Source organism: Acomys minous, assembly GCF_964271855.1.
Source record: "Acomys minous genome assembly, chromosome: 6".
In the NCBI taxonomy this organism is placed as follows: domain Eukaryota; kingdom Metazoa; phylum Chordata; class Mammalia; order Rodentia; family Muridae; genus Acomys; species Acomys minous.
Genome location: NC_140487.1, coordinates 105,210,690 through 105,238,326, shown reverse-complemented (window position 1 = coordinate 105,238,326; position 27,637 = coordinate 105,210,690). Strand labels below are relative to the sequence as shown.

Here is a 27,637-nt window from a genome sequence, read left to right as displayed (position 1 = left end):
AGGTGGAGGATGTGGAAACATCTCCTTCCTTTGATGGACGCCTGTGAGTTTAACTCTCCTGGCTTCTCTAGAGCTTGGCTGTTGCACAAGCACTTTTTGCCCTTTGCAGGGGCCAAACTGAGTTCTGTTTTTGTTTTTGTTATTGTTGTTGGTTTTTTGCTTGTTTGTTTTTTCGAGACAGGGTTTCTGTGTAGCTTTGGCTGCCCTGGACTCCCTTTGTAGACCAGGCTGGCCTCAAACTCACAGCGTTCTGCCTGCCTCTGCCTCTCGTGCTGGGATTAAAGGTGTATGCCACCATGCCCGGCTACCAAGCTGAGTTTTTGTTTTGTTTGTCCTTTATTTTATTTTATTTTTTTTATCATCTTGACACAAACCGGGTTTTTGTAGGAAGAGGGAATTTCAATTCAAAGAGTGCCTCCACCTGACTATCCTGTAAGCAAGTCTGCGGGGGCATTTTTCTTGATCGATGATACATGAGGGAGGACCCAGCCTGCTATGGGCAGTGCCATCCCTGGGCAGATGGACCCAGGTTGAGAAAGAAGGAGAGCTAAGCAAGCCATGGGGAACAAGGTGATGAATAATGTTCCCCTGGGGTTCTGCCTCAGCTCCTGTCTCCAGGTTCCTGCCTTGTTTGAGTTCCTGCCCTGGCTTCCTTCAAAGCTGGACTGGGACTGCCAAGTGAACCCTGTCCTCCCAAGTTGCTTCTAGGAGACATCCCAAGTAGTGGGATTGTAGACACAGCTGGTGATGACTAGCATTTATGTCAAACCATTTGCCTGTTAAGTTTCTCATTTAAGCAGAAATGAATTTATATTAGAAGTTCACAGAATTACAGGAAGAGTTGAAACACGGGGTGGAAGGCAGCCAGAAACAATAGCCAAAGTCATATCACAGAACTGACCCGGTGAGGACAGCAACACTGTTCTCGGCTGTCACTAGAGCACTGGAGTGAGGCAACGGGTGCTGCCATCACAAGCCCTGGCCCTGTGGCAACTGTCACCACTGCCAAAAAGATCCTTTGTGGTTCTTCTGTACTGGTGTTGTAGCTCCCTCTTCAAACTGCTACATCTGAATGTCAAAGTATAAGCAATGGCCATTGTATCTGCAAGGACTTCTGGGAAGCAAGCCGTTGGTGTTTTCATAGTGTGTTGCAGAAGGTAGCTTCTCTCTCCTGCCCACCAATTAACCGGAAGGTAACGAGCTCGCTCCGTTTTGGATTTCAGATGCACAGAGGGAGGGTGAAGATGTCCACCTGGATCACAGTGAGTGATGCAGCATTTTCAGCTTGTCCAAGCTGGATTTATTAACTTTGTAACTCTCTTATTCCACTAAACTAAAGCTAAACAGACAGACAACCAAAAATAGCCTCCAGGTAGGCCCTGGTAACCCACACCTTTAATCCCAGCACTCGGGAGGCAGAGGCAGGTGGATCTCTGTGAGTTAGAGGCCAGCCTGGTCTGCAAAGTGAGTCCACGACAGGCTTGGAAAACCAAACCAAACGAAACACCCCCCCCCCAAAAACAAACAAATAAAAACCAAAAAATATCTCTTTTAGGCTCCTTCGTTTCTTTCCTTTTTTGATAGCCCTGGACCGGCTGGTACTATCTATGTAGACCAGGCTGGCCTTGAACTCACAGTGATCTGGCTGCCTCGGCCTCCCAGGGGCTGGGATTAAAGGTGTGTGCCATTGTTGTGTGACAATACTTTTCCAGCGGAGATGAAACACCTTCCTCCACTCACCCAGATAGGGAGCCCAGCACAGACTAAAGTACAGACACCACCAAAGTCCAGCTTGGTGAACAAGGAGTTTTATTGGGGTTTCTTACAGGAATATGGGTGAGCAGTTACTTACAGGAGCATCACCAAGGCCCACCCCAGCTTGGGGGACAGCTCACAAAAGCTAGAGCACACTGCCCAGCCTGCAGGCAGCTCAACAGGTCGGAACTCCTTCCTGGTAGCAGTTCTTGTCTGAGTTCTATTTGAAGCTGGGCTCGGCTTCCTCCAGCAGGGAGGGGGTCTAGTGAATCTGTCCAGTTTCAGGGAGTTCTGGAGGGTATTTTCCTGTTGATCGACTCCCCGAAGGATGGAATGTTTTACTCTTGGAGGGACAGTTACACAAGAGCCATCGTGCTTGACAAGCCTTCCTCCTCCTCCTCTTCCTTCTCTCCTTCTCCTTCTTTTTGTTTTTCGAGACAGGGTTTCTCTGTGTAGTCCTGGCTCTCCTGGATTCGCTTTGTAGACCAGGCTGGCCTCGAACTCAGGGATCCACCTGCCTCTGCCTCCCAAGTGCTGGGATTAAAAGGGTGTGCCATCACCATTGAAGTACTGAGCCAAGAGTTTGATTTGCTATTGTAGTTCAAGAGTCAGCAGAAAACATCTTGCCCAGAGTGGGTGTTGAATAAATCCCTATAAAATTGGAAAGAGATGGGGGAAAGATGGCTCAGCGGTGAAGAGCCCTGGCTGCTCTCACTGAGGACCTGGTTTGAGTCCCAGGACCCACCTGGTGCCTCACAGGCATCCTAACTCCAGTCCCAGGGCAGCCAACGCCCTCTGCTTGCTTCTACCACCAGCACCAGGCACACACAAAGTGCACAGGCATACGGGCTGGCAAAACATTCATAAACAGAAAGTAAAAATTTTTTAAAATTGGGATTCTAAACTAGAGAGAGTTTAAAAAGAAAGACAAACAAACAAACAAACAAACAAACAAAGAAACAAATCTCCAACCGCTAGAAAGAATAAATAAGGACTGGTAAAAGGAAGTGGCACACTAGCATCCAAGAAGTGGAAACTACTCAAGTTCAGAGGATGAAGATAAAGGAAGAAAGTCCCAGTTCTTTTCCCTTGCAATAAAGTTCACCGTCAGCCTCACGTTCTCTCCGAAAACATGCTTACAGAACTCTTTTTCTTAGTCATTTATTTTAATTTTTAAAAAAGATTTATTTATTATTATGTATACAGTGTTCTGCCCTGCATGTACACCTGCAGGCCAGAAGAGGGCGTCAGATCACATTATAGATGGTTGTGAGCCACCATGCGGTTGCTGGGAATTGAACTCAGGATCTCTTGAGGAGCAGTCAGTGCCCTTGCCCTCTGAGGCATCTCTCCAGTACATAGTCACTTATTTTCGAGGAAGGGCCAGGCTTATAGCCCAGGCTAGTTTAGAATGCCTGGTCTTAGAGCCGGGAGTGGTGGCGCACACCTTTAATTCCAGCACTCGGGAGGCAGAGGTAGGCGGATCGCTGTGAGTTCGAGGCCAGCCTGGTCTACAAAGTGAGTCCAGGACAGCCAAGGCTACACAGAGAAACCCTGTCTTAAAAAAAAAAAAAAAAAAAAAGGCCGGTGGCTGGCCTTCCACACCAGGCCTGGCTTTGCTCTGTGGCCGGGTTTAATTCACTAACACTCAAATAAAACCTCTGGCCAGGCGCTGGGGCACACACTCCCTTCCCAGCCGCCTGGGTGGCTGAAAACACAAGGATAGACTGAGCTGGGGTGTTCCATCACAGGGACAGTAAAATCCTATTATGAAAAGACTGCCCCCTCCCCCAGACTGGTGAGATTTACTGCAGCACACGATTTGTTGGGGCGCAGTGGAAGCCCTCCGGATTGCAGGGCCTGCCAACTTGTCGAGGGGACCATGGACCCCACAGCCAATCAGCGACAAGCCACTTCTCAGTTACCACGTCTTCAAATTCCTTGGCGTTACATTTGATGAAGTCCCACGTCTTGGAGATGTGGATCTTCCGGCAGGCAGGAACTTGAACTTGGCTCAGGTAGGGCCTCGGTCACATGTTCCGTATGCGGCAGCTTGGTGTAGATGAACAGGTTGACCTGGCCAAAGTGAGCCCTGGCCATGGTGCCCTGGGGTTTCCCAAAAGGCACCTGCACACCTGTCTGGAGCCTAGATTGGGGACAGCTTTGATATCAGACATGAATAGCTGCTAGAGAACTGTATCCAACTTCCCACAGGACAGCCATACAGGCAAAAGGCTGTTCTTTGCAATTGCACATCAGGCCCCCATGTGGGAAGGGACCTTCCTGGTTGGCTTCATTGGCTGGAGAATGTTTTGTTTTGAGCTTAGCCCTGGCTGGCTGAACAACACAAAGAGATCCACCTGTCACTGCCTCCCCAGTGCTACAGTAAACTTTTGCTATTTTAATAGCTGGATCTTTCCGGGTAAGTCTTTAACAGGCTGGGCATATTCAGCAATTCGGATCAGTGCTAATGGTTTTCTTTTTTTCTTTTCTTTCTTTTCTTTTCTTTTATTTTTTTGAGACAGGGTCTCACTATGTAGCTCTGACTGTCTTGGAACTATATAGACCAGGGTGGCCTCGAACTCAAGAGATTAAAGGCATGTGCCACCACACCTAAAGGTCTTCAAACTACCTTTGCCTTCCATTACCTCAAAAGGTGAGGAAACACATCTAGATCACAAAGTGCCCCTGCAGGAAACAACAGGTGTGACATTAAGAAATAGTTACGTGGCTGGGCGTGGTGGTGCACGCTTTAATCCCAGCACTCAGAGGCAGGTGGATCTCGGTGAATTCCAGGCCAGCCTGGTCTACAAAGAGTCCAGACCAACCAAAGTTACACAGAGAAACACTGTCTCAAAACAAAACAAAACAACAACAACAACAAAAACCCCACAAAAACAAACAAACAAACAAAAACCCCAAAAAGTCAAAAAACCAAAACAGGACAAATGGCTGAGGTGCTTATTTAAAATATCCACTCGGACCTGGCCACCACCTGTCACAGGGCCCTCCTGGCTGGTTCACCCTGCCCACTAGCTTGAACTCTCCAGCCCAGGGGCCTGCCCTACTCATCCCTATATAATCTAGGCGGTTTGACTACCTGCTCTCTTTGCAACTTTGGGCTCCCTGGCTGTTGCACCTGGTTCCCGTTTGCTTCCCTCCCTTCCCCTCCCCCACTTTCCTCAGCCTGGTCCTGTCCACTCTGTACTCTCTCAGATGTCCCTGCCTTTGGCTATGCTCTCCCACAGATCTGTAATAAACCTTTTCCTCCACTATACGCAGGAGCGGTCATGTTCCCTGCCTCTTTACTTCTTCTTCTTCTATTTTTTTTTTTTCCATTCAGAAATGCCTGGATGTATTGTGTTCTCAGAGTGAAGGTTCACACGCAGCGCTAATTAGTGAGGAAATCAAAGAAACAAGACCCCTAATGGGCACGACGTAGGAGAGGAACCCCTCAAAAATATTAGATGTATCTTTTGAAATTTTGAGTCTTCGCCGCCGCTTCATCATAATACAGTTTCTCAGGGCTTGACAACCAGCACGAAGAAATGGAGAACAGTTTAGTTTATACAATTTATGCTTGTGTAGACTGAAAATTCAGCAGTTTACTATTTTAGGAAATGTGTAGTCTGGTGTTTGGGCACTAAATATTAGGGACTTGTCAGAAAAGAAACTTGATATATGATCAATTTTTTTTTTTTTTTGTATTTGAAAACACAAAACCCGTCTGGTCTTAGAAGTTTTATATCAAGAATCGTGTTCTCTTATCTCAGCCTCGCTGGGCTTGCCTCTTCAAATGGCCTGACTGGAATAAGTGCATCGATAAAGGGAAATTTTGTGCAACTCGCTCCCATTTGACGTTGCTAAACTTAAACACAATAATGTTACATGTACTTTTTATACAGTAATTGTGGGCACGCCTAAGTCCCTCCCTCTCTCCTTAAGCCAATATTCCCCACATTTTAGAAATCCAGCCCTTCCGCCCTCCGGAGGCGCTTTTCCCAACGTAAAGTACAATTTTAAAATGTAAGCTCCCGACTAAAAAGAATGATTCGCAGTCAGCTGCTGGGGAACCTGGGCGCCCCAGTGCCTGCGGAGGGTGCAGTCGGGTGTGGGCACGGACAGGGGGGGTGGGCGAAGCTGCTGGTTGGTGCCTGAAATCTGTGCGTTGCCCCTTTAATTGTGTCCTCAGCCCTCGGGCGTTTCTGTCCAACGCCCACGTCAGCAAATACCTTTTGTTTCTCCCACGTTGGGGCTACTTGTTTTAGGGCGCAAAGCCTCGGCTTCGGCGGGGGTGCTTGCCCCACCGGGAACCAGGAAACGCTCCGCAGCGTGCGCGAGCCGCCAGAGCCCCGCGGTAAGTGGCTGCGCGGGCGCGGGCGGGCGGGCGGGAGGAGGGCGGCCGGGGCGTCGGGGCTGCGGGCCCGGCCGAGAGCCTGGCGGAGGGCGGCGGGGCCACAGGGGTGCGCCCCGGGGATGCAACCCTGGCCGGTACGTGGGGTGGCGGTGCAGGGGTGGCCGGGCGCCATTTGCAGCCGGGGGCTAAGAGCGGTGGCTCCGAGGGCCGGCGACGGTCACAAAGGAGGCGCGGGAGGCGGCAGCCTGGGGCGCGGCTGCGGGACAATGGCTGCGCCCTCGCCGCCCGCATCCACATCCACATCCACCCCGCCGCTCGCCCGGATCGGGCCCCGGGAAAGGCGGGAAGGCGCCGGAGCCTCCAGCAGGCAGCCGCGGAGGGGAGGCGGCGCCACGGAGCCGGGCGTGTCTGCAGCCGTCGGGCGCCGCGGCGGGGGAGGGGCGCGGGGCGCGGGGCGCGGGGCACGGGGCGCGGGGCGTAGGTGCCCTGAAGCCCGGCTTTCTCACTCCGCCCTCCATCCTCTGGCTTTTCCATCACGACGCGACAGTTCCGGGCTTAGAATCGAGGGCAGAAGTATGGAGCCCCAGCTGGCTCCAGGCAGAATGTCCCTGGCATCTCCCACCTGGCGACACTGTATGGTTTGGTGGCTTCGCGCTCTGGCGCGCTTACTCGCCCTTGACCGCGCGTTTAGTTGTATTCCGCGTCTCTCCGAGACGTGTTTGGAATAGGATTCACACCTAGCGGGCACCCAACCGCACACGTCGCCAGCACCTAGAAGTCTTTCTATTTGCAGAACTTTAGTAAATGGAGTGGTTTCGTTTTCATTAAATAGTTCACTTAATTTCCTATAAGACGGCTGCCGATTCAGGCTGTTTATTCTGCCTGGCACAGGATAAGCATGGAGTTTCACCCTTAGGCAGGAACCTGAGTGGTGGCAACCTTCTAAAGCCCTCCTGCTCTTGCAGCTCCCAGGAGCAGTCTCCAGGTACCAAAGATCTTCACCGGTCTTTATTACTTAAATCTCACTTCGATTTACCTATTTATTTTTCGTTTTAAACTGGGCTCAGGCTAGCTGAAATTTTGACCTTCCTACCTCCACCTTGGGAGTTCTGCGATGCACTAGGTGAATTTCTGTCTTCAATGGCATAATTATTATTTTTTAATGTTCAAAGAGGTTAATATAAGTTTAAAAATTTTTTCTTCTGAGTTAAAAAAAAACTTTCTTTCTTTCTTTTTTTCTTTCTTTCGGAGACAGGGTCCTGTGTAGCCCAGGCTAGCCTGAAATCTATGTAGTTTATGATGACCTTGGACTTGGAATTCTCTTGCAGCCACCTGCCAAGTGCTGAGGTTTGAAGGTATGGTTCACCACACCTGGTATTATTCTGTGCTGGATTTGAACCCAGGGCAGGCAGTCTCCAATGAACCATATGCCCAGTCCTCTCCAAATCTTAAATGGCTCCTCCACATCTAACAAAAAAACCCTAAAGGCCCCATAGTGCCTCCGTGTGTGTGTGTGTGTGTGTGTGTGTGTGTGTGTGTGTTGTTTTGCTGAACCCAGGGCCTTGTACGTGCTAAGCAAGAGTTACCCTTGAGATACATCCCCAAGCCTCTTACATTTACATTTTTCATTTTATTATGAGATGAGGTTTTTGCCGAGTGGCCTAAGGCTGCCTTGATCTTGCTTCTTCCTGTCTCAGCCTCCCAAGTCGCTGGGGCTAACCGGCATTACAGGCATACTACACAGTGGCCTGTTCTTCCCACCCCTCCCTTCTTCCTGATCCACCTCAGGGCCTTTGCACCTGCTGTTTGCTTTGTCTGGCCTGCTCTTCCTTCAAAGATACACATGCCTCTTCCCTGCTTTAGTCATCATGCAAATGTCATCTCACCGAGGCTTTTCTAACTATAGTTTCAAAACTCAAGTCTCTCTCTTTTAAATACACACACACACACACACACACACACACACACACAGGTGTTTTGTCTGCATGTGTGCCAGTGTACCAAGTACATTGTTTGTGACAAACAAGGATCCCCTTGGGTGGGAGTTACAGATGGTTGTGAGCCACCATGTCGGTGCCTGGTATCGAACCCAGGTCCTCTGGAGAAGCAGCCAGTGCTCTTCTCTTATCCACTGAGCGAGCGATCTCTCTAGCCCCTCTCGAATATTCTAGCAGTTAACTCTAAAGCTTGCCTATCTTAGAGCCTGTAGCCCATGTGTGCTGCTAAGGTTATCCAGCCTGGGTAACCTATAAAGAACAGATTTTGCTGGACTGTGGAGTTGCACGTCTTCGGTCCCTGACCTCGGGAGGCAGAGGCAGGCGGATCTCTGTTAGTCTGAGGAGGCCAGTCTGGTCTGCAAAGAGAGTTCTAGGACAGCCAGAGCACCACAGAGAAAACCCTGTCTCGAAAAATGAAACAAGAGCAGATACTTATTTCTCACATTTGTAGATGCTGGGAGGTCCAACAGTAGGCTGTTGATGGTACCCCGACAGGTGAAGCCTACTCTCTGCTTCCGTGATGGCACCTCGTTGCCAGGTTCATAATGAGGATGATGCTGTGTCCTCATTCGTAAAATGGAAAGAAAGGATGGAATGGGACTTCTCCAAGTCCCTTTACAAGGATGCCAATCCCATCCATGAGGGCAGCCCCACCCCTCCATGGCCCAATAACCCCTAAAAGCTCCTCTTAATACTCTTCCTCTGCGAATGAACTTTCAGCGTGAACTTTGGAGGAGACAGCTTTCTACAGCACAGCTCTTAAGTTGTTTCTGGACTTCATTCTAAATCTTCCCAGAATTGCAATTTGTTCATCCTCCAAAGAATACAATCGCCATTCAAGGAGCACAATCAGCGTTCCAGTCAGCGCAAAGTTAGGAAGTGGGGCTTCTGCTAAGACCAACACACTAGGTCAATGTTGTGTTCAGTATGAAAAGATGGTTTTCTAGTCCACAAACTTAAGTTGAAGCGACTTTTCTTTCTGTCCCACCAACCTTCAAACTTAATGGTTCCTAAAATACGTGGTTGTCTTTTCCAGCCACCTTTCAGGTGGCGCATGTTTTTAATCCCAGCACTTGGGAGGCAGAGGCCAGTGGATCTCTGTGAGTTCAAGGACAGCCAGGGATACACACAGAGAAACCCTGTCTTAAAAAACCAACCAACCAAAAAATAAATAAATAAAAACCAACCAAACAACCAAACAAACAAACAAACAAACAAAAAGACCATTGACCTTAATGGGAATTTTGAATGCTGTAGTCTTTGTAGAAACTACTATAGATATTTTAACTCATAAGAGAGACTATAAGGCCGGGCGTGGTGGCGCATGCCTTTAATCCCAGCACTCGGGAGGCAGAGGCAGGCGGATCGCTGTTAGTTCGAGGCCAGCCTGGTCTACAAAGTGAGTCCAGGACAGCCACGGCTAACACAGAGAGACCCTGTCTCAAAAAACCAAAAAAAAAAAAAAAAGAGAGAGAGAGAGAGAGAGAGACTATAAATGTTTCCACTTGACTTTTTGGAGGACTCACTTGATTTAGTCTGACTTGCTAACACAACCTGTAAGATCAGTCTACTGGAAAAAGAAAATCTAGAGCATTTTACCCTTGAATGCAGAAAATAAGTCTTTTTTTGATGTAGGATACTATTTGTTACTGTAAATTATACTAAACAGTTATCAAATTATAAGGTACCCAGGTTACTGAGCACTTCCTGAAAGGACCTGTACACAGCAGTGTCCTTCCTCCAGGACCCCTGGATTAGGCACAAGCCACACCCAAACACCTGTTTTCACAGAGAGATCCTTAAAGTCTGAAGGTAAAGTGGCAGCTTTGTAACTGGGGGGTGGGGGGTAGGGGTGGGGTGAGGCAGGACAGCAGCAAATGACCTTGCAGGTGTGATTTTTTTAAGAGGAAAAAGGGAATAAGGAGGTGGTGCATGCCTTTAGGCAGAAGCAAGAGGATCTTTGGGAGTTCAAGGCCAGCCTTGTCTGGTCTACAGAGAGAATTCCAGGACAATCAGGGACACATACACACACACACACACACACACACACACACACACACACACACACACACACAAAGAAGGAAAAGGGGCGGTTAGGGTTCGGTGGTATGTTTTGTTTTGTTTTTTTTGAGACAGGGTCTCTCTGTGGTAGCCTTGGCTGTCCTGGACTCGCTTTGTAGACCAGGCTGGCCTCGAACTCACAGCGATCCGCCTGCCTCTGCCTCTCGAGTGCTGGGATTAAAGGCGTGCGCCACCACGCCGACTGGTGGTATGTTTTGATTGGGTGTGTTAATTAGTTGATTAGGGTAAACCAAAAGGAGACTTGTAATTGCTGGACCTCCTGTACTTTGGTAGCTGGACCTTGGTCATCAGCCTTAGGAACAAGTCTGGCATCAGGAAGTGTCCAAATAAGGAACACTTGGAAACAGACCTCGCCAGCTAGCTTTAGGGATACAATCTATGGTTTACAAAGGAGAGGGAAGGAGAAAGGGCAGGGCTGTTGGCGCCATGCTTGCCATGCTTGGGCCTGTAGAGCCCTTGACTTCCTGTTGCTGTGTAGTTCCGGGAGACAGGGTCTTATGTAGCCCAGGTTTGCCTCTAACTTGCTACGCTGGCAAGGAAGGCCTTGAACTCCAAATCTTCCTGCCTTCATTCCTCCATACTGGGATTCTTTTATTTTTGAATTTCTTTTTATTTATTTATTTATTTATTTTATATACAATGTTCTGTCTGCCTGTACCAGATCTCATTACAGATGGTTGTGAGCCACCATGTGGTTGCTGGGAATTGAACTCAGGACCTTTGGAAGAGCAGTCAGTGCTCTTAACCTCTGAGCCATCTCTCCAGCCCCCAGTACTGGGATTCTAAGTGTGCACAGCCACTCCAAGTTTTATTATTAACCCTCGGCTTTGCACGTGCTAAACAGCTCTTTACCAACAGACTACTACTACTTTGTCCCTGGCCCTCTTTTGGTTCATTTTGGTTTTTGAGGCCATTTTTGCCTAGAACATTCTGTAAATCCAGGTTGCTCTCTAAGGCCAGATGTGCTCCTGAGTGCTAGGATTACCGCCTGAGCGCCACACACGGCTTAAGCTTTAAGTGAGTTTTTCTGGTTCTTCATTCTCAGACATCGCCTTTCCTTGTATTGTTTCAGTTTTCTTTTGGGAACGCACACAGTTGCCCGTGAGGCATTGCACGGGACATTTGCACACATCCTGGGGGTGGAGGGGGCAGAGGAGCAAAAGACTTGTAAATTGGTTCCAGGCTCACTTAGCTCTTGGTCCACTGGCTTTGTGTATAATTTTGGAGATTTTTTTTTAAACATGTGTTCGTGTTTTGTCTGTTGTGAGGATGTCACAGTCCCCTGGAACTGGAGTTATGGACAGTCAGGAGCCACCATGTGGGTCCTCTGGAAGAGCAGCCAGTGCGTTAACTGCTGACCCATAGTCACGCCAGACCCCAGTGTTCTAGTAATTTCTCTTGTGCCTTAGTTTCTTTACTTATGCATCGCTGAAGTTCCCAATGAAGAGGCTGGGAACTGAGCTCAGGTCCTCCTGAAGAGCAGCAGACGCGCTCCCCATCATCTTGAGACACCTCTCCAGCCTTGACTTGTAATTGTCGTGTTTGAAAAAATTATTGAAAAATAAAATTATAGCCAGGCATGGTGGTGCACGCCTTTAATCCCAGCACTCGGGAGGCAGAGGCAGGCGGATCTCTCTGAGTTTGAGGCCAGGGCTGTTACACAGAGAAACCCTGTCTTGAAAAACAAATACAGGGGGCTGGAGAGGTGGCTCAGAGGTTGAGAGCTACTGGCTGCTCTTCCAAAGGTCATGAGTTCAATTCCCAGCAACCACATGATGATTCACAACCATCTATAATGAGATCTGGTGTCCTCTTCTGGTGTACAAGCATTATATGCAGTCAGATACACTGTATACATAATAAATTAAAAATCTTAAAAAAAAAAAAAGAAAGAAAGAAAAACAAAAACAGACAAAATTATAGCTGGGTATGGCAGATCACTACTGGAAGTTAGCTTGGCCTACATAGTAAGATTACTCTGTTACTGAAAAAAAAAAATTCAGCTCCCTTTCCTGGCTTCCTCAGACACCACACAAACGTAGTGCACAGGCATACATAGAGAGTCACTTAGGATGTTTGTTTAAGGCTGTTCCTGCCTCAAGCATCTGCACAGGGGGACAGTGAGATAGCTCAGTGGGTTAAAAGGGCCACGCCTGACGACCTGAGTTCAATCCCAGGAACTCAGGAAGCTGGAAGGAGGGAACCAAGTTCCTACAGGTTGTCTTTTAACCTCAATAAATAAATGAAACAGGAAGGAAGGAAAGAAGAAACTGTAAAGATTCACCTTCAATTCTGGTGCAGCTCCCTGAGCGCTAGGTGAACCTCAAGCCAGGAAACGACAGCAAAGAAGCAAAAGTCATGCAAAGGAAAAGGGAAAAGGGCTCAGAATACTAAGAGGAAAACTGCCAAGGCGACACCTCAGAGGACCCTGGTCAAGTCTCCGGAGAAGACTCACAGTGGTAGGAGCTGTAGGTCTGGCTGCGGGTCACAGCGTGCAGATTTCCTCACAGAGGAAGCTGGGATCTTGATGTAGGCCACAGAAAACTTGGACTATGAGTCACTGTGAGGCCAAGTTGGCATCTGTTTAGAGGAAGGGCAGTAGTATGCACCCAAGGGAGATTTGTTATAGTAACATTGCTTCCCCGTCCCCCCCCAAATCAGGATCTCATGATAAACCAGAGCCCTGATCATATTCTGGTCGCACCTCTGGAGTGCCAGGATTACAGGTGAGCGCCACCAGCTGTTAATCCCGGTTAATCTCCAGAGCGCTGCTAATCCCAGTGTTCTGGAGACAGAGGCAGACAAGAATCTCTGTGAGTTCAAAGCCGGCCATGTCTACATAGTGAGATATAAGGAATACGGTAACTTTAAAAAAAAAAAAGATTTATTTATTTATTACATATACAGGGTTCTGCCTGCATGTACACCTGCACACCAGAAGAGGGAACCAGATCTCCTTATGGATGGTTGTGAGCCACCATGTGGTTGCTGGGAGTTGAACTCAAGAGCAGACGGTGCTCTTAACCAACCGCTGAGCCATCTCTCTCCAGCCCCCTAAGGTAACATTTGAAATGAGGAAAGAGGGTGTGGTCGTCATATGACTGTGAGGGAAGGTGCCTGAAAAGGCCCCAGGCGTTGGATCCCCAGGGGTTACAATGCTTGTGTCGGAGCTGCCTGGTATCGGTGCTGGGAACCAAACTTGGGTTTTCTGAGCAGAAGCAGTAACGTTCTTTTTGTTTGTTTATTTGTTTGTTTGAGATGGAGCTTCTCTGTGTAGCCTTGGCTGTCCTAGACTCACTTTGTAGACCAGGCTGGCCTCAAACTCACAGCGCTCTGCCTGCCTCTGCCTCCCGAGTGCTGGGATTAAAGGTGTGCGTCAAGCCATGACACTTGTTTATTTAAAATATATTTTGTTTCATGTGTATGGGTATCATCCCTACGTTTATGTCTGTGCCTGGTGCCTGTGGAGGCCAGACAGGACACTGGAGCCTCTCTCTCTATGAGCCAGTATGTTGATGCTGGGGAACCCAACTCAAATCATTTGTTAGGGCAGCAAGTGCTCTTTTTCTGTTGTTGTTGCTGTTTTTCGAGACAGGGTCTCTCTGTGTAGCCATGGCTGTCGTGAACCTCACTTTGTAGTCCAGGCTGGCCTTGAACTCACAGAGATCCACCTGCCTCTGCCTCCTCAGTGCTAGGATTAAAGATGTGCAAACACCATGCCCGGCTCAGCCAGTGCTCTTCACCACTGAGCCATCTCTCCAGCCCTGACGTTTGTCTTGAAGGCCCTGCTGTGAGCATTTCACATGGGTTACTTCTCATAGACTCTGTTCTGTAACTCCAGATCTCTGGCTTACTGTTGCTGTCGCCATTTTCAGATGGTGTTGCTAAGGCATGTAGTTCACAGACTGCTTTGCCCCTGTGCTCTAGCACAGAGGACAACAGTGTACTAGTCTGTTGTCTGCATCTTGCTGCAGGAAAGCAAAACAGTTTGAATTGTTTTTTGTTTTGTTTTAGTTTTTTGAGACAGGGTTTCTCTGTGTAGCTTTGGCTGTCCTGGACTCAATTTGTAGACCAGGCTGGCCTCGAACTCACAGCGATCCATCTGTCCCGAGTGCTGGGATTATTTTAAGCAGAGAAAGATTTAATAAAGCATTTGGGTCCATACAAAGTCATCATAAGGGGCTTGTGGCTTAGGAGTCCTAGAATAATACTAACCAAGGACCGTCTGGAAGGGATTCTGGGTTTATTTGTTTGTTTGTTTGTTTGTTTTGGTTTGTTTGATACAGGGTCTCTCTGTGTAGCCTTGGCTGTCCTGGACTCACTTTGTAGGCCGGGCTGGCCTCGAACTCATAGCAATCTGCTTGCCTCTGCCTCCCGAGTGTTGGGATTAAAGGCGTGCGCCATCACTCCCAGCCCCAGGAAGGGATTCTAAATGGAGGCTACAAGTGAATACTCCTAGGCTGAAGTTTGGGAATCCAGAAACTGCTGCCCTCAACCTCACCAAATAGTGTTTAAGAATTACAGTGGTGGGGGCTGGAGAGATGGCTCAGAGGTTAAGAACCCTGGATACTCTCCCAGAGGTCCTGAGTTCAATTCTCAGCAACCACGTGTTGCTCATAGCCATCTAAATTGAGATCTGGTGCCCTCTCCTGGCCTGCAGGTGTACATGCAGGCAGAACACTGTGTGCATGATAAATAAATAAATCTTTAAAAAAAAAAACTAAAAATTGAATTACAGTTGTTAACATAATGTATACATTAACGAGATTTGTGACATCTGCCTACCTGTATAAATGTGCTGTCTTGACAGCCGAGAAGTTTCCATAAACATATCTGTCATCACTAACAGCCCACCTTGTCATAAAAGAATATATCATTGGAATTTCACACAACAGCAGCTTAACTGCAAAGAAGTCTGGGAAGTATACTTTTTAGTTTTCCAAAAGGAGGAAGTTCTAAAGGTGTCTGAGTAGTCGCGAGGGTGCGACTTGGCGATTGACCCAAAACATGACGTTGCATCAGCGTGTGAAAGCCGTGTAGGGCACAGACTTGGCTTCGACATCCACCCTCTCTGGTAGCTCTGAGTTCCACAGAGTAGACATGGCCGTGCCCCTAAGGAGCTCTGGTAACCCTGAGCGCTGACGGAGTAACTGCTCCACCAGGCAGTCCCTCCTGGCTCCTTCGCAACTGGGTAATGGATGAACTCATTGTGGCAACGGTTTTTCCTCCCTTAAGCGCCTAGGTTTCCTGGGCATGGTAGCACAGGCCTGTAAGTCTAATGATGTGGAGGCTGAGGCAGGAGGATCAAAGGTTTCAAACTCACCTGGGCTTCATAATGTCTCAACAAACAATAAAACTGGTTGTTCCTCCAACCTGAGTTTATTTACAATTTCCATCCTGCTACTCTATCTGCCAAGGTTTTTTTTTTTAAGATTTATTTATTTATTATTATGTATACAGTGCTCTGCCTGCATGTATACCTGCAGGCCAGAAGAAGGCATCAGACTACATTATAGATGGTTGTGAGCCACCATGTGGTTGCTGGGAATTGAACTCAGGACCTCTGGAAGAGCAGTCAGTGCTCTTAACCTCTGAGCCATCTCTCCAGCCCCCTGCCAAGGTTTCTTAAATTTCTTTTGTAGCCAGTTTGTTATTATTTTTTGAGGCAGGGTCTGAGGCAGACGTTCTCAGGCTAAATAGCCAAGGCTAACCTTGAACTCCTGACCCTCCTGAAAGCACATCCCAAGTGCTGGGATTCTGGGTGAGTTCCACCCTGCCCTGAAGTGTTAATTTATTGAGAAAGAGATCCAATGCATCAAAGCCATTTTTAAAAACTAGTGATCGACACCAAGTTATTTTTACGTGCTGAGCACTGATGCCTTTTATATAAATGAATAATTAGGTCTTCTAGCAGATACTGCTTTCATTACCAAAGTTCACCCTGTGTATTTATCTTTTCTCTCCACAGACATCCCTCTGTGAACTCACTGACTAGGAGTCCTTCCTCTTTGCCCTCCATCAGTCTTAAGGTTTCAAGGGTAGCATCTGTACATTTTCCAGGTATGAGGAAATAATTTCCTTGGTGCTGGAGACTGAGCTCAGGGCCTTAGGTGTTCTGTCACTGAGCTCTACCTCAGCCACATGTGAACATTTTACATTCTTTTACTTTATTAATATAAATATTAATTCCAAAAAAATTAATTCCATATTTTAATAGATTAAATTAATTTTTTCTTTTTTTTTTTCTTTTTTTTATTTTTTATTTTTGAGACAGAGTTTCTCTGTGTGACAGCCCTGGCTGTCCTAGGCTCCCTTTGTAGACCAGGCTGGCCTTGAACTCACATTGAACTGCCTGCCTCTGCCTCTGCCTCCCCCAGTGCTGGGATTAAAGAGCCATCTCTCCAGCCCCTGTCCTGGAACTCTTTATGTAGATCAGGCTGGCCTCGGAACTTACAGAGATCCGGCTGCTTCTTCGTCTCAAGTGCTGGCATTAAAGGCCTGTGCCACTAAGTTTGGCCCCCACCTTATTTTTTGAAACCAAGTCTTGCTGTACCTGAAGCTTGAAACTAAGAAGCCCCAGGAATCCCCCTGCCTCTTCCTCCCCGGCACTGGAATTGCAGGCACGTGTGCTGCGGCCAGCTTTCCCTCCTTCCATGTGTGCGGTAGGCCAGGGCTCCACCGCTGAGCTGTAGCCCCACCCTTGATGTCAAGACCCGAGTGTCACAGTTCTGGGAAAAAGATGGGGTCATATATTGCTCAGTGGTCTCCCCTGCCCTGCCCTTCTCCCTCTCTCTGCAGTGCTTTCAATGCATCCCACATCCTGTTGGCTAGCGCCCAGTCTTCCAGGCTGTCTCCGCTCTGATGGAGTCGTAATGGCGGCTATCTCATTAAGGCTTCTTCCACGCTTTATCAGACGCGCTGGCATTTTAACTTATTTAGAAATAATTTACTCCCAAGTCCAAGTGGCAGTCAGGCAGGGAAATACATTTTGCACCCAGATGCTTGTGCTAACACTTTCAAATCTGGGATCTGGCGACTGCATCCGGGTCAGTGACTTCAGCGTATTTAAACGGCATATTCCTTAGAGGTCATTACCGAGTACATTTCTAGGTTTGTGCCCGGAGCCGTTTAGTGAAACTCGACGCTGTCTTTGTCTCCTCCTGTGCGGGCTTAGACTTTATCCCATTGGGCTGTGCGGTGGTGGCGCACGCCTTTAATCCTAGCACTCGGGAGGCAGAGGTAGGTGGATCGCTGTGAGTTCGAGGCCAGCCTGGTCTACAAAGTGAGTCCAGGACAGCCAAGGCAACACAGAGAAACCCTGTCTCGAAAAGCCAAAAAAAAAAAAAAAAGAATTTATCCCATTGGAGAGTGTTCCATGGCTATGATTATGGTCCACCCAGTGGTGCTGGAGTTCAGAGGAGGGAGGTCTGTTTCAGAAGCTTTCTAGGTGCCGCCTTGCAGGTGAGTGTCTCAGATCAGGAACCAGAGCTGTTTACAAAGGTGACTTAGGAATGGCAGCCCATTGGCTTGTGGCATCATGCAGAATGCATTCAGTCTGACTTCAAGGGCCCTCATGGTCTTCCCATTTCAACACTGTGTCAAATTCCAAAGTCTTCGGAGACTCAAGGCAATCTGTCTAGGTGTTTTGGGGTTTTTTTGTTTTTGTTTTTGTTTTTGTTTTTTTGTTTTGGTTTTTTTGAGACAGGGTTTCTCTGTGTAGCCTTGGTTGTCCTGGACTCCCTTTGTAGACCAGCCTGGCCTCGAACTCACAGAGATCTACCTGCCCCTGCCTCCCAGGTGCTGGGATTAAAGGTGTGCGCCACCGCCACCTGGCTTAGCATCGGGCTTTTCTTGAGTGTTTTTTTTTCCCCCCTGGACACTGGACTCAGCTCCGTTCTCCTTCCTGGTGTTCCTGTTTTCCTAATGCTGTACACTTTCTGCATAAGAGAACCATAGGACACAGTTAATACTCGGCTGTCTTGAAATTTCTGCCAACACTGTAATCCAAAAACCCGCTTCAGCTTAGCCTCGGGCAGATTTTTAGGACAAGGGCCAAAAGTAGTTGCACTTACAAATATTCTCCCCCCTTCTGAAGCTAGCTGTTCCGGTTTGCATTGCCCTCAGCCCCACTGTCTTCTGTGGCCCAGTAAGTCCTGCTTAAAGCCTTCAGCTCCTTTCCTGACCCAAAGTCCATATTCTGCCAACGAGAAGCGTGGTCAGGAGCCACAGTGGCCCGCCACCTGCCACGCATCTCCATAGTTCGCTTTAAAAAAAAAAAAGACTTATTTACTTATTTAGTATACAGTGCACATTAGGTTACATTATAGATGGTTGTGAGCCACCATGTGGTTGCTGGGAATTGAACTCAGGACCTCTGGAAGAGCAGTCAGTGCTCTTAACCGCTGAACCATCTCTCCAGCCCCATAGTTCACTTTTTCATTGGCACCGAAAACACAGATCTATCCCAGCTCAAACAGCTGGCAAATGAACCCCAGGATTCTACTGTGGAGGGCTTATCTCCTGCGCTCTTGTCTGTCAACCAAGACGATACACACTACGGATCCTATGCCGAAAACAGACGCTATTCAGTGTATTCCAGACAGATAATTTACCGCCGGGACATAAGAGCGTGTGTAACCCGTCAGTTCACTATTAATTTTATCTTGAAATGCTGCTGCCCGACTTACTGCAGGTACTTACAAATGTGTGTGCAGCCCCTAAACTCACTCAGTGCTGTCTTGAAGTTCTACCCTCCTTTACAAGGAACTGAGTTGTCCATTGAAGGCTTTGCGTTAGGGAAAAGTGCTGAGGCTGGGAACTTCCCCTCAGCCTCTGTTGCTCCTCCCACTTGTCAGAGGCAGTGTCCAAGAAGATAATTTCCTGCTTTACCTTTTTTTTTTTTAAGATTTATTTGTTCATTATGTATACAGTGCTCTGCCTGCATGACAGAAGAGGGCATCAGATCACGTTGTAGATGGTTGTGAGCCACCATGTGGTTTGCTGTTTTCTTGTGTTTGTCATTTGGAGATGTGGTCTTGCTGTGTAACTCAGGGTAGCCTGGAATTCTCTCCTGGCAGTTTTTTTGTTTGTTTGTTTGTGTGTATGTGTGTGGGGTTTTTTTGTTGTTGTTGTTTTGTTTTGTTTTGTTTGCTTTTGTTGTTTGGTTTGGTTTCTGCAGTGCTAGAAATCAACATGGGGCCTTTCCCCATAAGCTAGGCAGGTACTTTGCCACAACAATTTAGCCCTAGTTTTCTTCATTTGTTTGTTTGTTTGTTTTTGTTTCGAGACTGTCTTGTGAGTTTTCCAGGCTGACCTTGAACCTTCTCCGTAGCTACAGGCCTTGAGTTTGTGATCCTCCTGCCTCAGCCTTCATCGTAGCAAGGACTACAGGCCAGCAGGAGCAGTTCATGTGGAACCTGCCACCTCAGGGTCTTGGGGACTGTATTTTCTAAGACGAGGTTTTAGATGGGCAAATGAGCCTTCTGGCTCGCATCTAGCGACTCATCCTAGGCTCGACTCTCAGTTCCTCTGAACCGCATGTGTCTTCCTTGCCCCCCCCCCCCCCCCCCCCCGCAGAATGGAGATCCCCTCTCACCAGTCTCACCTCCTGCAACAACTGAACGAGCAGCGCAGGCAAGATGTGTTCTGCGACTGCAGCATTCTCGTGGAGGGGAAGGTCTTCAAAGCGCACCGAAACGTCTTGTTCGCCAGCAGCGGCTACTTTAAAATGCTGCTCTCTCAGAACTCGAAGGAGACCAGCCAGCCAACCACAGCCACGTTCCAGGCCTTCTCCCCTGACACCTTCACAGTCATCCTGGACTTCGTCTACTCCGGCAAGCTCTCCCTGACCGGACAGAACGTTATAGAGGTGATGTCCGCCGCGAGCTTCCTCCAGATGACTGACGTCATTAGCGTGTGTAAGACTTTCATTAAGTCCTCCTTGGACATAAGCGAGAAAGAGAAAGATCGCTACTTCAGCCTCTCGGATAAGGACACCAGCTCGAACGGCGTGGAGTGTTCCTCCTTTTATAGCAGCAGCTGGCAGGAAGAAAGCGGGTCTCCCCGTTCTCACCTGAGCCCAGACCAAGGACCAAGTATAGTAAGTGGGAAGCCGTGGAGCAAGTACGGTTACCACACTGCCCCCCAAAGAAGTACTCAGCAGCCGTTGGCCAAGCTTGAGCAAAGGAAGGACGCCGCCATTAAAAAGAGCAAGCACGTGAGACTGCCGCAGCCACCTCAGGTCCTTCATTTTAAGTCCGGCAAAGGAGAGGCACGGACAGCCGATTCCGCCAACCATGTGTCCCAGTCTGAAGAGCAAGTACAGGTTGATGCAGAGGTGGACTCGGCACCTGCTGCCTACCAGTACGGCCAAGGGTCTGATGTCACATCCAGGGGCTTTCCAGGTAACCCAAAAACTCCCAAGTCCCAAAGGACCTTAATTTTTATGTGCCATGGCAGTTAAACCAAATGATTTTTGAAAAAAATATGTGTTTGTTTGTGTATTTATTATGTGTACAGTGCTCTGACTACATGCACACCTGCATTCCAGAAGAGGGCACCAGATCTCATTATAGATGGTTGTGAGCCACCATGTGGTTGCTGGGAATTGAACTCAGGACCTTTGGAAGAGTGGCCAAAGCTCTTAGCATCTGAGCCATCTCTCCAGCCCAAACCAAGTGATTTCTATTTTATTTTTTGTTGTTGTTGTTTTGTTTTGTTTTGTTTTTTGAGACAGGGTTTCTCTGTGTAGCTTTGGCTGGCCTGGACTCACTTTGTAGACCAGGCTGACTTCCTGCCTTTGCCCCATAAGTGCCAAGTGATTTTTAAAAAGAGATTTATTTATTTCAATATTTGTGTGTGTGCATGTGTGTGTGTGTATGTGTGTGTGTGTGTTTGAGCATGCATGTATGGTTGATACCTAGAGAGACCAGAAACATGTGTTGGATGTCCTGGACCTGGAATTTCAGATTGTTGTGAGCGAGCAACCTGATATGAGTGCTGGGAATTGTACTCTGGTCCACCAGCAAAGCAATGATTGCTCTTAAACCACCGTGCCATCTCTCCAGCCCCTTATATGATTTTTTAAAGTTGTACTTTTTACTGAAATTTCTTTTTTTTTTTTTAAGATTTATTTATTATTTATACAGTATTCTGCCCGCAGGTGCACGTGCCTGCCACAAGCAGGCACTAGATCTCACTACAGATGGTCGTGAGCCACCATGTGATTGCTGGGAACTGAACTCGGCACCTTTGGAAGAGCAGTTGGTGCTCTTAACTTCTGAGCCATCTCTCCAGCCCTTAAATTTAACTCATAGAACATAAATTTATAATGTTTAATTCAGACTATAATAGTATATTTAATGACAGTAAAAATAATAGCATACTCTGAGTATTTACACACATGCACGCACACATATACACATGGATTACACACACACATTCATCATCATTATCTAAAAAGAAGAAAAAGAAAAAAATTGCCTGAGGGTGTCTTTTGCAGAATTTAGCTCTGGATTAACCCCAGCACCACCACCACAACAAAAAAGTATCAACAAGTATATAAAAAGAGGACAAGTGTATAGAATATATAAATATAACAGATTTAAGTTATTTTATACCTAGGCATGGTAGCCCACCCCTGTGATCCTAGTACTAAGGGTGAGGCAGGGAGCCAGGTGGCAGTGGTGCACACCTTTAATCCCAGCAATCGGTAGGCAGAGGCAGGCATATTGCTGTGAGTTCAAGGCCAGCCTGGTCTTCAAAACAAGTCCAGGCCAGCCAAGGCTACACAGAGAGACCCTGTCTCAAAAACAAAACAGACAAACATAAAGGTGAGGCAGGATGCTCAAGGCCAGCCAGAGCATCGGTAGATTGAGACGCTGACCTGAAAACCAAAACAAGCAGCCAGGGAGAAGGCTCAGCACTTAAAGGCACCTGCCACCAAGTCTGACGAGCTGAATTCAAACCCTGGGGACACCACCCATGGTGGATGTGACCAGATGATGACTCCTGTAAATTCTCTTCCTGACTCCTACACTCCCAGTGTGGCACATATGTGTAACAACATGTAACCCACACACCACAAATAAAATACATAAATAAATATAATTTTTTTAAAAATCTCTTTTAAGCATGTTATGGTGGCACATACTTTTAGTCTCGGGCAGAGGCAGGTGAATCTCTGTTGAGTTTGAGGCCAGCCAGGACTGCATGGTGAGGCCCTGTCTCAAATAAACAAGCAAAAATTATTTTTTCAAAATTCCTTGTGGGGCACTGGAGAGATAGCTCACCAGCTAGGATCACTGGCTGCTCTTCCAAAGGACTGTGTTCAAATCCCAGCAGCCACATAGCAGCCCACAGCTGTCTGTAACTCCAGTTCCAGGGGATCTGACACGTTCACGCAGACATACATGAAGGCAGAACACCAATGTAAATAAAATTTAGGGAAAAAAAATAATTGCTTTAAGCTGGGTGTAGTGGTGCATACCTTTAATCAGAGCCCTCGGGAGGCAGAGGCAGGCAGACCTCTGTGAGTTCGAGGCCAGCCTGGTCTACAAAGTGAGTCCAGGACAGCCAGGGCTCTGTTACACAAAGGAACTCCCTGTCACGAAAACCAAAATTAATTGCTTTCTTTTTGGCTTGTGTGTATAGTTTTACAGTCTCATACTGCCTTTTTAATTTTAAAATCTAATGTGAAATAAAAGGGTGGTCATCTAAAGTTACCTGGTGTTTGCACTCGCTGTACTTCTGTGCCCAGGATTACTTGACAGTGTGGTTAGTTCAGGTCATTTGTCCCTTTACCTTCCTAAGACTGGACTCACCAGCCACTCTGGGTTCCTTACACTAGCAGACTCGTAACCGTGGTTTCACCCAACTGTCTCGTGACAGATGATCTGCCCAGGCTGCGATTCAAGTGCCCATACTGCACACATGTGGTGAAGCGAAAAGCAGACCTCAAACGCCACCTGCGCTGCCATACAGGAGAGAGGCCCTACCCTTGCCAGGCTTGCGGGAAGCGGTTCAGCAGGCTGGACCATCTGAGCAGCCATTTCCGAACGGTGTGTATACACGTTTCCATCCTTCTGCTTCTGGTCAATATGTGCGTCTGTCTGCTTTCCTTCTCGCCCCTTTCCCCGCTTTGTTTGTTTGTTTGTTTGCTTGCTTGCTTCCCTTCTAGCAATGGGGGATTGAACACTGCGTCATGCATGCTAAGCAGGCTCTCTACATTTCCAGCGCTGCATTTATCTGCTTTAATAATCTAAATTGGGGGTAGGAAGGGGGCTCATTCAATAAAGTGCTTACCATGCCAAAATGGGAACTTGAGTGTGGATCCCCAGCACCCACAGGGAAAAAAATAATAATCATGCGTGGTGTCATGCACATAGAGTTATAGCAGTGGGGCAGCACAGACAGGAGGCTCCTTGGAATTATCTGATCAGTGAACTCAAGTTTAGTGAGAGACTTTTTTAAAAAAAGAAAGTGAGTCTAGGACAGCCAAGGCTACACAGAGAAACCCTGTCTTGAAAAGAAAGAAAGAAAGAAAGAAAGAAAGAAAGAAAGAAAGAAAGAAAGAAAACAGCTAGGCATGGTGGCGCACTCCTTTAATCCCAGCATTCGGGAGGCAGAGGCAGGCGGATCACTGTGTGAGGCCAGCCTGGTCTACAAAGTGAGTCCTGGACAGCCAAGATAACATAGAGAAACCCTGACTTGAAAAACCAAAAAAGGAAAAAGGAAAGAAAAGAAAAGAAAACAGCTGGAGAGATGGTTCTGAGGTTAAGAGCACTGTCCAGAGGTCCTGAGTTCAGTTCCCAGAAACCAACCACATGGTGGCTCATAACTGGCTATAATGAGATCTGGTGCCCTCTTCTGACCTACAAACACACATGCAGGCAGAATACTGTATACATAATAAATAAGAAAATCTTAAAAAAAAAAAAAAGTAGAGGGGCTGAGAGGATGGCTCAGTGATTAAGAGAGAGCACTGTCTGCTCTTCGAGTGGTCCTAAGCAACTATATATATATATATATATATATATATATATATATATATATATATATATAAACAATTTTATTCCCTTTGAGGCCTTGAAGCAGGAGATACTCTTTTAGTGTTAAATCATTTTATCTTTCCATTTTAGTTCACGTCAAATCTCAATTGGTTTGATACATGTCTCTGCCAGGAGATGGAGAGCAGCCTGTTCAGATGTCTTAAGTGTTGGGGCAGAATCACCATTTATCTACGTACTTAGCATCTACCATTGATTGGTGCAGCCTGCAGAGACCTCCATGGGGCCTGAGTCTGACCTGTCTCCTCTGTACCTTCTTCCTAGTCTATACCGGGCTCTCACTAGTCTCCCTAAGGGAAGGAGCAAGAAGGGCCATAGGCACTCGCAGTCAGGGACTATCAACAAAGTGTCAAGGAGTTTGCTGTTCAATGCTCAGGGCCCCAGATTTTCTTGTATGTATACCTTTTACAAAAATAAGACTTGCCTATCATGTTGTTCTGTGGCCTGCGTTCCTATGTGAGTCTGTGCCTTTCCACTGCAGGACGGCCTTACATAGCACTCAGTTCAGTTCCGATTTCCCCAGAGTCCCTGCCAAACCCCCATTTATAGCTGCTCGTCTGAGCTAGAGTCAGTCCCTCTGTTAAGACCCCTAGGTGCGGTTTTAGTCTAGCATAACCCCACCCACCCCGCAGCCCTTCCTCTGGACTGCTGAAGATACCAAGCCATTTATTTTGCAAAATATCCTCCTATCTCTGAATTTGCTTGCTTCTGTTTAGTGTCACTTAGTTCATTCCTTTAGTCCCTTTTATTTTTATTTTTTGGTTTTTCTTTTTTTTTAAATTTTATTTTATTAATTTATTCTTTTTGTTTGTTTGTTTGTTTTTGTTTTTGTTTTTTTGTTTTTTGAGACAAGGTTTCTCTGTGTAGCCTTGCCTGTCCTGGACTAACTTTGTAGACCAGGCTGGCCTTGAACTCACAGCAATCCGCCGGCCTCTGCCTCCCAAGTGCTGGGATTAAAGGTGTGCGCCACCACCAGGCTATCTCCTGCATTTTCTGTGCACTGAAGTTTCATCTGAATCCTCCATGGTTCCAAGTAAAAGGCTTTGTCTGGAACACAGTCAAGGCCAGTGTTGTATAGTTTACCCATCACACTAGGATACACTTAAAACTGGAGGATCGGTCGTTAGTGATCGCACATTGAACACTTTGTTGGATGATGGCTCTATGATTCCACATCTGTACGCTCACAGTGCCACCTTTGCTGTGTGTGTGTGTGTGTGTGTGTCTGTGTGTGTCTGTGAATGGGTTTATTCACATGAGTGTAGTACCCATTGAGGCCAGAAGGGAGAGACAGACTAGCCAGCCCAGTGTGGGTACTGGAAACTGAACTCAGGTCCTAACTACTGGGCCAATCTCTCCAGTCCTCATTTCTTTTTTTTTTTTCTTTCTTTTAATAAATCTTTAAAAAGATTTATGTGGGGCTGAAGAGATGGCTCGGCGGTTAAGAGCACTGCCTGCTTTTCCAGAGGACCTGGGGTCAATTCCCAGCACCCACGTGGCAGCTCACAACTGTCTGTAATTCCAAGATCTAACACTCACGGACATACATGCAGGTAAAACACCAATGCACATAAGATAAAAATAAGCAAAGTTTAAAAAAAAAAAAGATGTATGTGTATGAGTGTTTTGTCTGCATGTGAATGCCCTGTGTGCTCATGCCTGGTTCCCTCAGAAGCCAGACAGGGCACTGCGTCTCCGGACGCTGAAGTTTAAGATGGTTATGAGCCACCGAGTGGTTGCTGGGAATTGAACCCAGTGCTCTTAACTGCTGAGCCATCTCTCCTGCCCCCATCTAACTTTCTAACCGAAGCATCTCATGACCATTAGCTCATGTGGTCCTCACTTTCAACCCTGTGCGTACCATCCACATCAGTGGTGAAGAAGCAGGCAGGGATAGCAATTATCCAATGGGTGAGCGAACTACAGTATTTTTTTTAAAGATTTATTTATTTATTATTGTGTATACAATGCTCTGCCTGTATGTACATTTGCAGGCCAAAAGAGAGTATCAGATCACATCACAGATGGTTGTGAGCCACCATGTGGTTGCTGGGAATTGAACTCATGACCTCTGGAAGAGCAGACAGTGCTCTTAACCGCTGAGCCATCTCTCCAGCCCAGTATTTTTTTTTAAAGCAGTGTCCATTCAGGCTAGTCAGGTTCCCCTCTGTCTGGATAATCCCCTTATCTGTTCAATATTATCATTATTTTTTGTTTGTTTGTTTGATTTTTTAAGAGACAAGGTTTCTCTGTTTTAGCCTTGGCTGTCCTGGAACTCTCTTTGTAGACCAGGCTGGCCTCGAACTCACAGCGACCCGCCTGCCTCTGCCTCCCGAGTGCTGGGATTAAAGGCGTGCGCCACCACGCCCGGCTGAACATTTTTTTTAAAGAAATACTATTTATTTTGTATATAGTGTTCTGCCTGCATGTATGACTGCATGCCAGAAGAGGGCACCAGATCTCCTTATAGATGGTTGTAAGCCACCATGTGGTTAGTGGGAATTGAACTCAGGACTTTTGGAAGAGAAACCATTGCTCTTAACTTCTGAGCCATCTCTCCAAGCCATCTTAAGTGTGTGAACGGGTCCCTAAAATAACAAACTGACCCACTTTTGAAAATGTATTTTTATCACTACTTACATCTCTACACAGATCCACCAGGCGTGCAAACTAATCTGCAGGAAATGCAAACGCCACGTGACTGACCTCACGGGGCAAGTGGTGCAGGAAGGAACCCGGCGCTACAGACTGTGTAACGAGTGCCTTGCGGAAGTGGGCATCGACAGCCTCCCTGTGGACCTGGAAGCTGAGCGCCATCGCATGTCCCCCACAGACGGAGAAAAGGATTCCCGGTGGCACCTGAGCGAAGAAGAGAATAGGTCCTATGTGGAGATTGTAGAAGACGGGTCTGCCGATCTGGTCATACAACAAGTTGATAGCGAGGAAGAAGAAGAAAAAGAAATAAAACCCAACATTAGGTAGCCTGAAGTGTGTGACCTGTCAGAGCTGGCATGCCTGCAGTTTACACGGACATCTCTCCGTGGGCAGAGCCCAGTTCATGGGTTTCTCCTGCTGACGTAGACGCGGCCTGACGTAACGTGCATGCTTTCTGAAGAGGCCGCTGCGTCCGTTCTGCACTTGGTTGCTGCACTGGGAAGACCTTGCTTGCGTTGCCATGAAGGATGATCACTTAACCCTTTCTGTTGTTACAGGGATACCATTTTCTTTAAATATTGAAAAATCTATTTAGCAAACTTTTTTGAGTAAAATATTTTAAATAAATCTATCACAAAACTTTAAGACAATCTTTTGTTTGTTTGGTTTTGGTTTTTCTTTTTTTTTTTTAATACAAATTTGTGTATTATTATGTATATAGTGCT

At 47.1% G+C, this 27,637-nt stretch overlaps 1 protein-coding gene across 6 annotated transcripts; it reads left to right on the top strand.

Annotated features, from left to right (window-relative positions):
- The first annotated feature begins 4,933 nt into the window (after window positions 1–4,933).
- ZBTB8A (zinc finger and BTB domain containing 8A) lies at window positions 4,934–27,579 on the top strand. 6 transcript variants are annotated; one of them, XM_084786285.1, is made up of 6 exons: window positions 5,789–6,112; window positions 13,099–13,250; window positions 16,160–16,251; window positions 19,768–20,594; window positions 23,080–23,249; window positions 26,910–27,579. In XM_084786285.1, the coding sequence occupies exons 4-6, from the start codon at window positions 19,769–19,771 to the stop codon at window positions 27,237–27,239; spliced, it is 1,326 nt and encodes a 441-aa protein (XP_084642411.1). In that variant the 5' UTR covers window positions 5,789–6,112; window positions 13,099–13,250; window positions 16,160–16,251; window position 19,768; the 3' UTR covers window positions 27,240–27,579. The 6 variants fall into 6 exon arrangements, with proteins under 6 accessions (XP_084642414.1, XP_084642411.1, XP_084642412.1 ...); XM_084786286.1 differs by lacking the exon at window positions 13,099–13,250 and adding an exon at window positions 12,853–12,917; XM_084786287.1 differs by lacking the exon at window positions 13,099–13,250 and adding an exon at window positions 7,368–7,467.
- The last annotated feature ends 58 nt before the right edge of the window (window positions 27,580–27,637 follow it).

What these genes read in the sequence shown, in the direction of transcription:
- ZBTB8A (XM_084786288.1), top strand. Translation starts at nt 19,769, where the DNA reads ATGGAGATCCCCTCTCACCAGTCTCACCTCCTGCAACAACTGAACGAG. An exon ending in CACATCCAGGGGCTTTCCAG is followed by an intron (nt 20,595 to 23,079) that starts GTAACCCAAAAA and finishes GTCTCGTGACAG; the next exon opens with ATGATCTGCCCAGGCTGCGA. An exon ending in TGAGCAGCCATTTCCGAACG is followed by an intron (nt 23,250 to 26,909) that starts GTGTGTATACAC and finishes ATCTCTACACAG; the next exon opens with ATCCACCAGGCGTGCAAACT.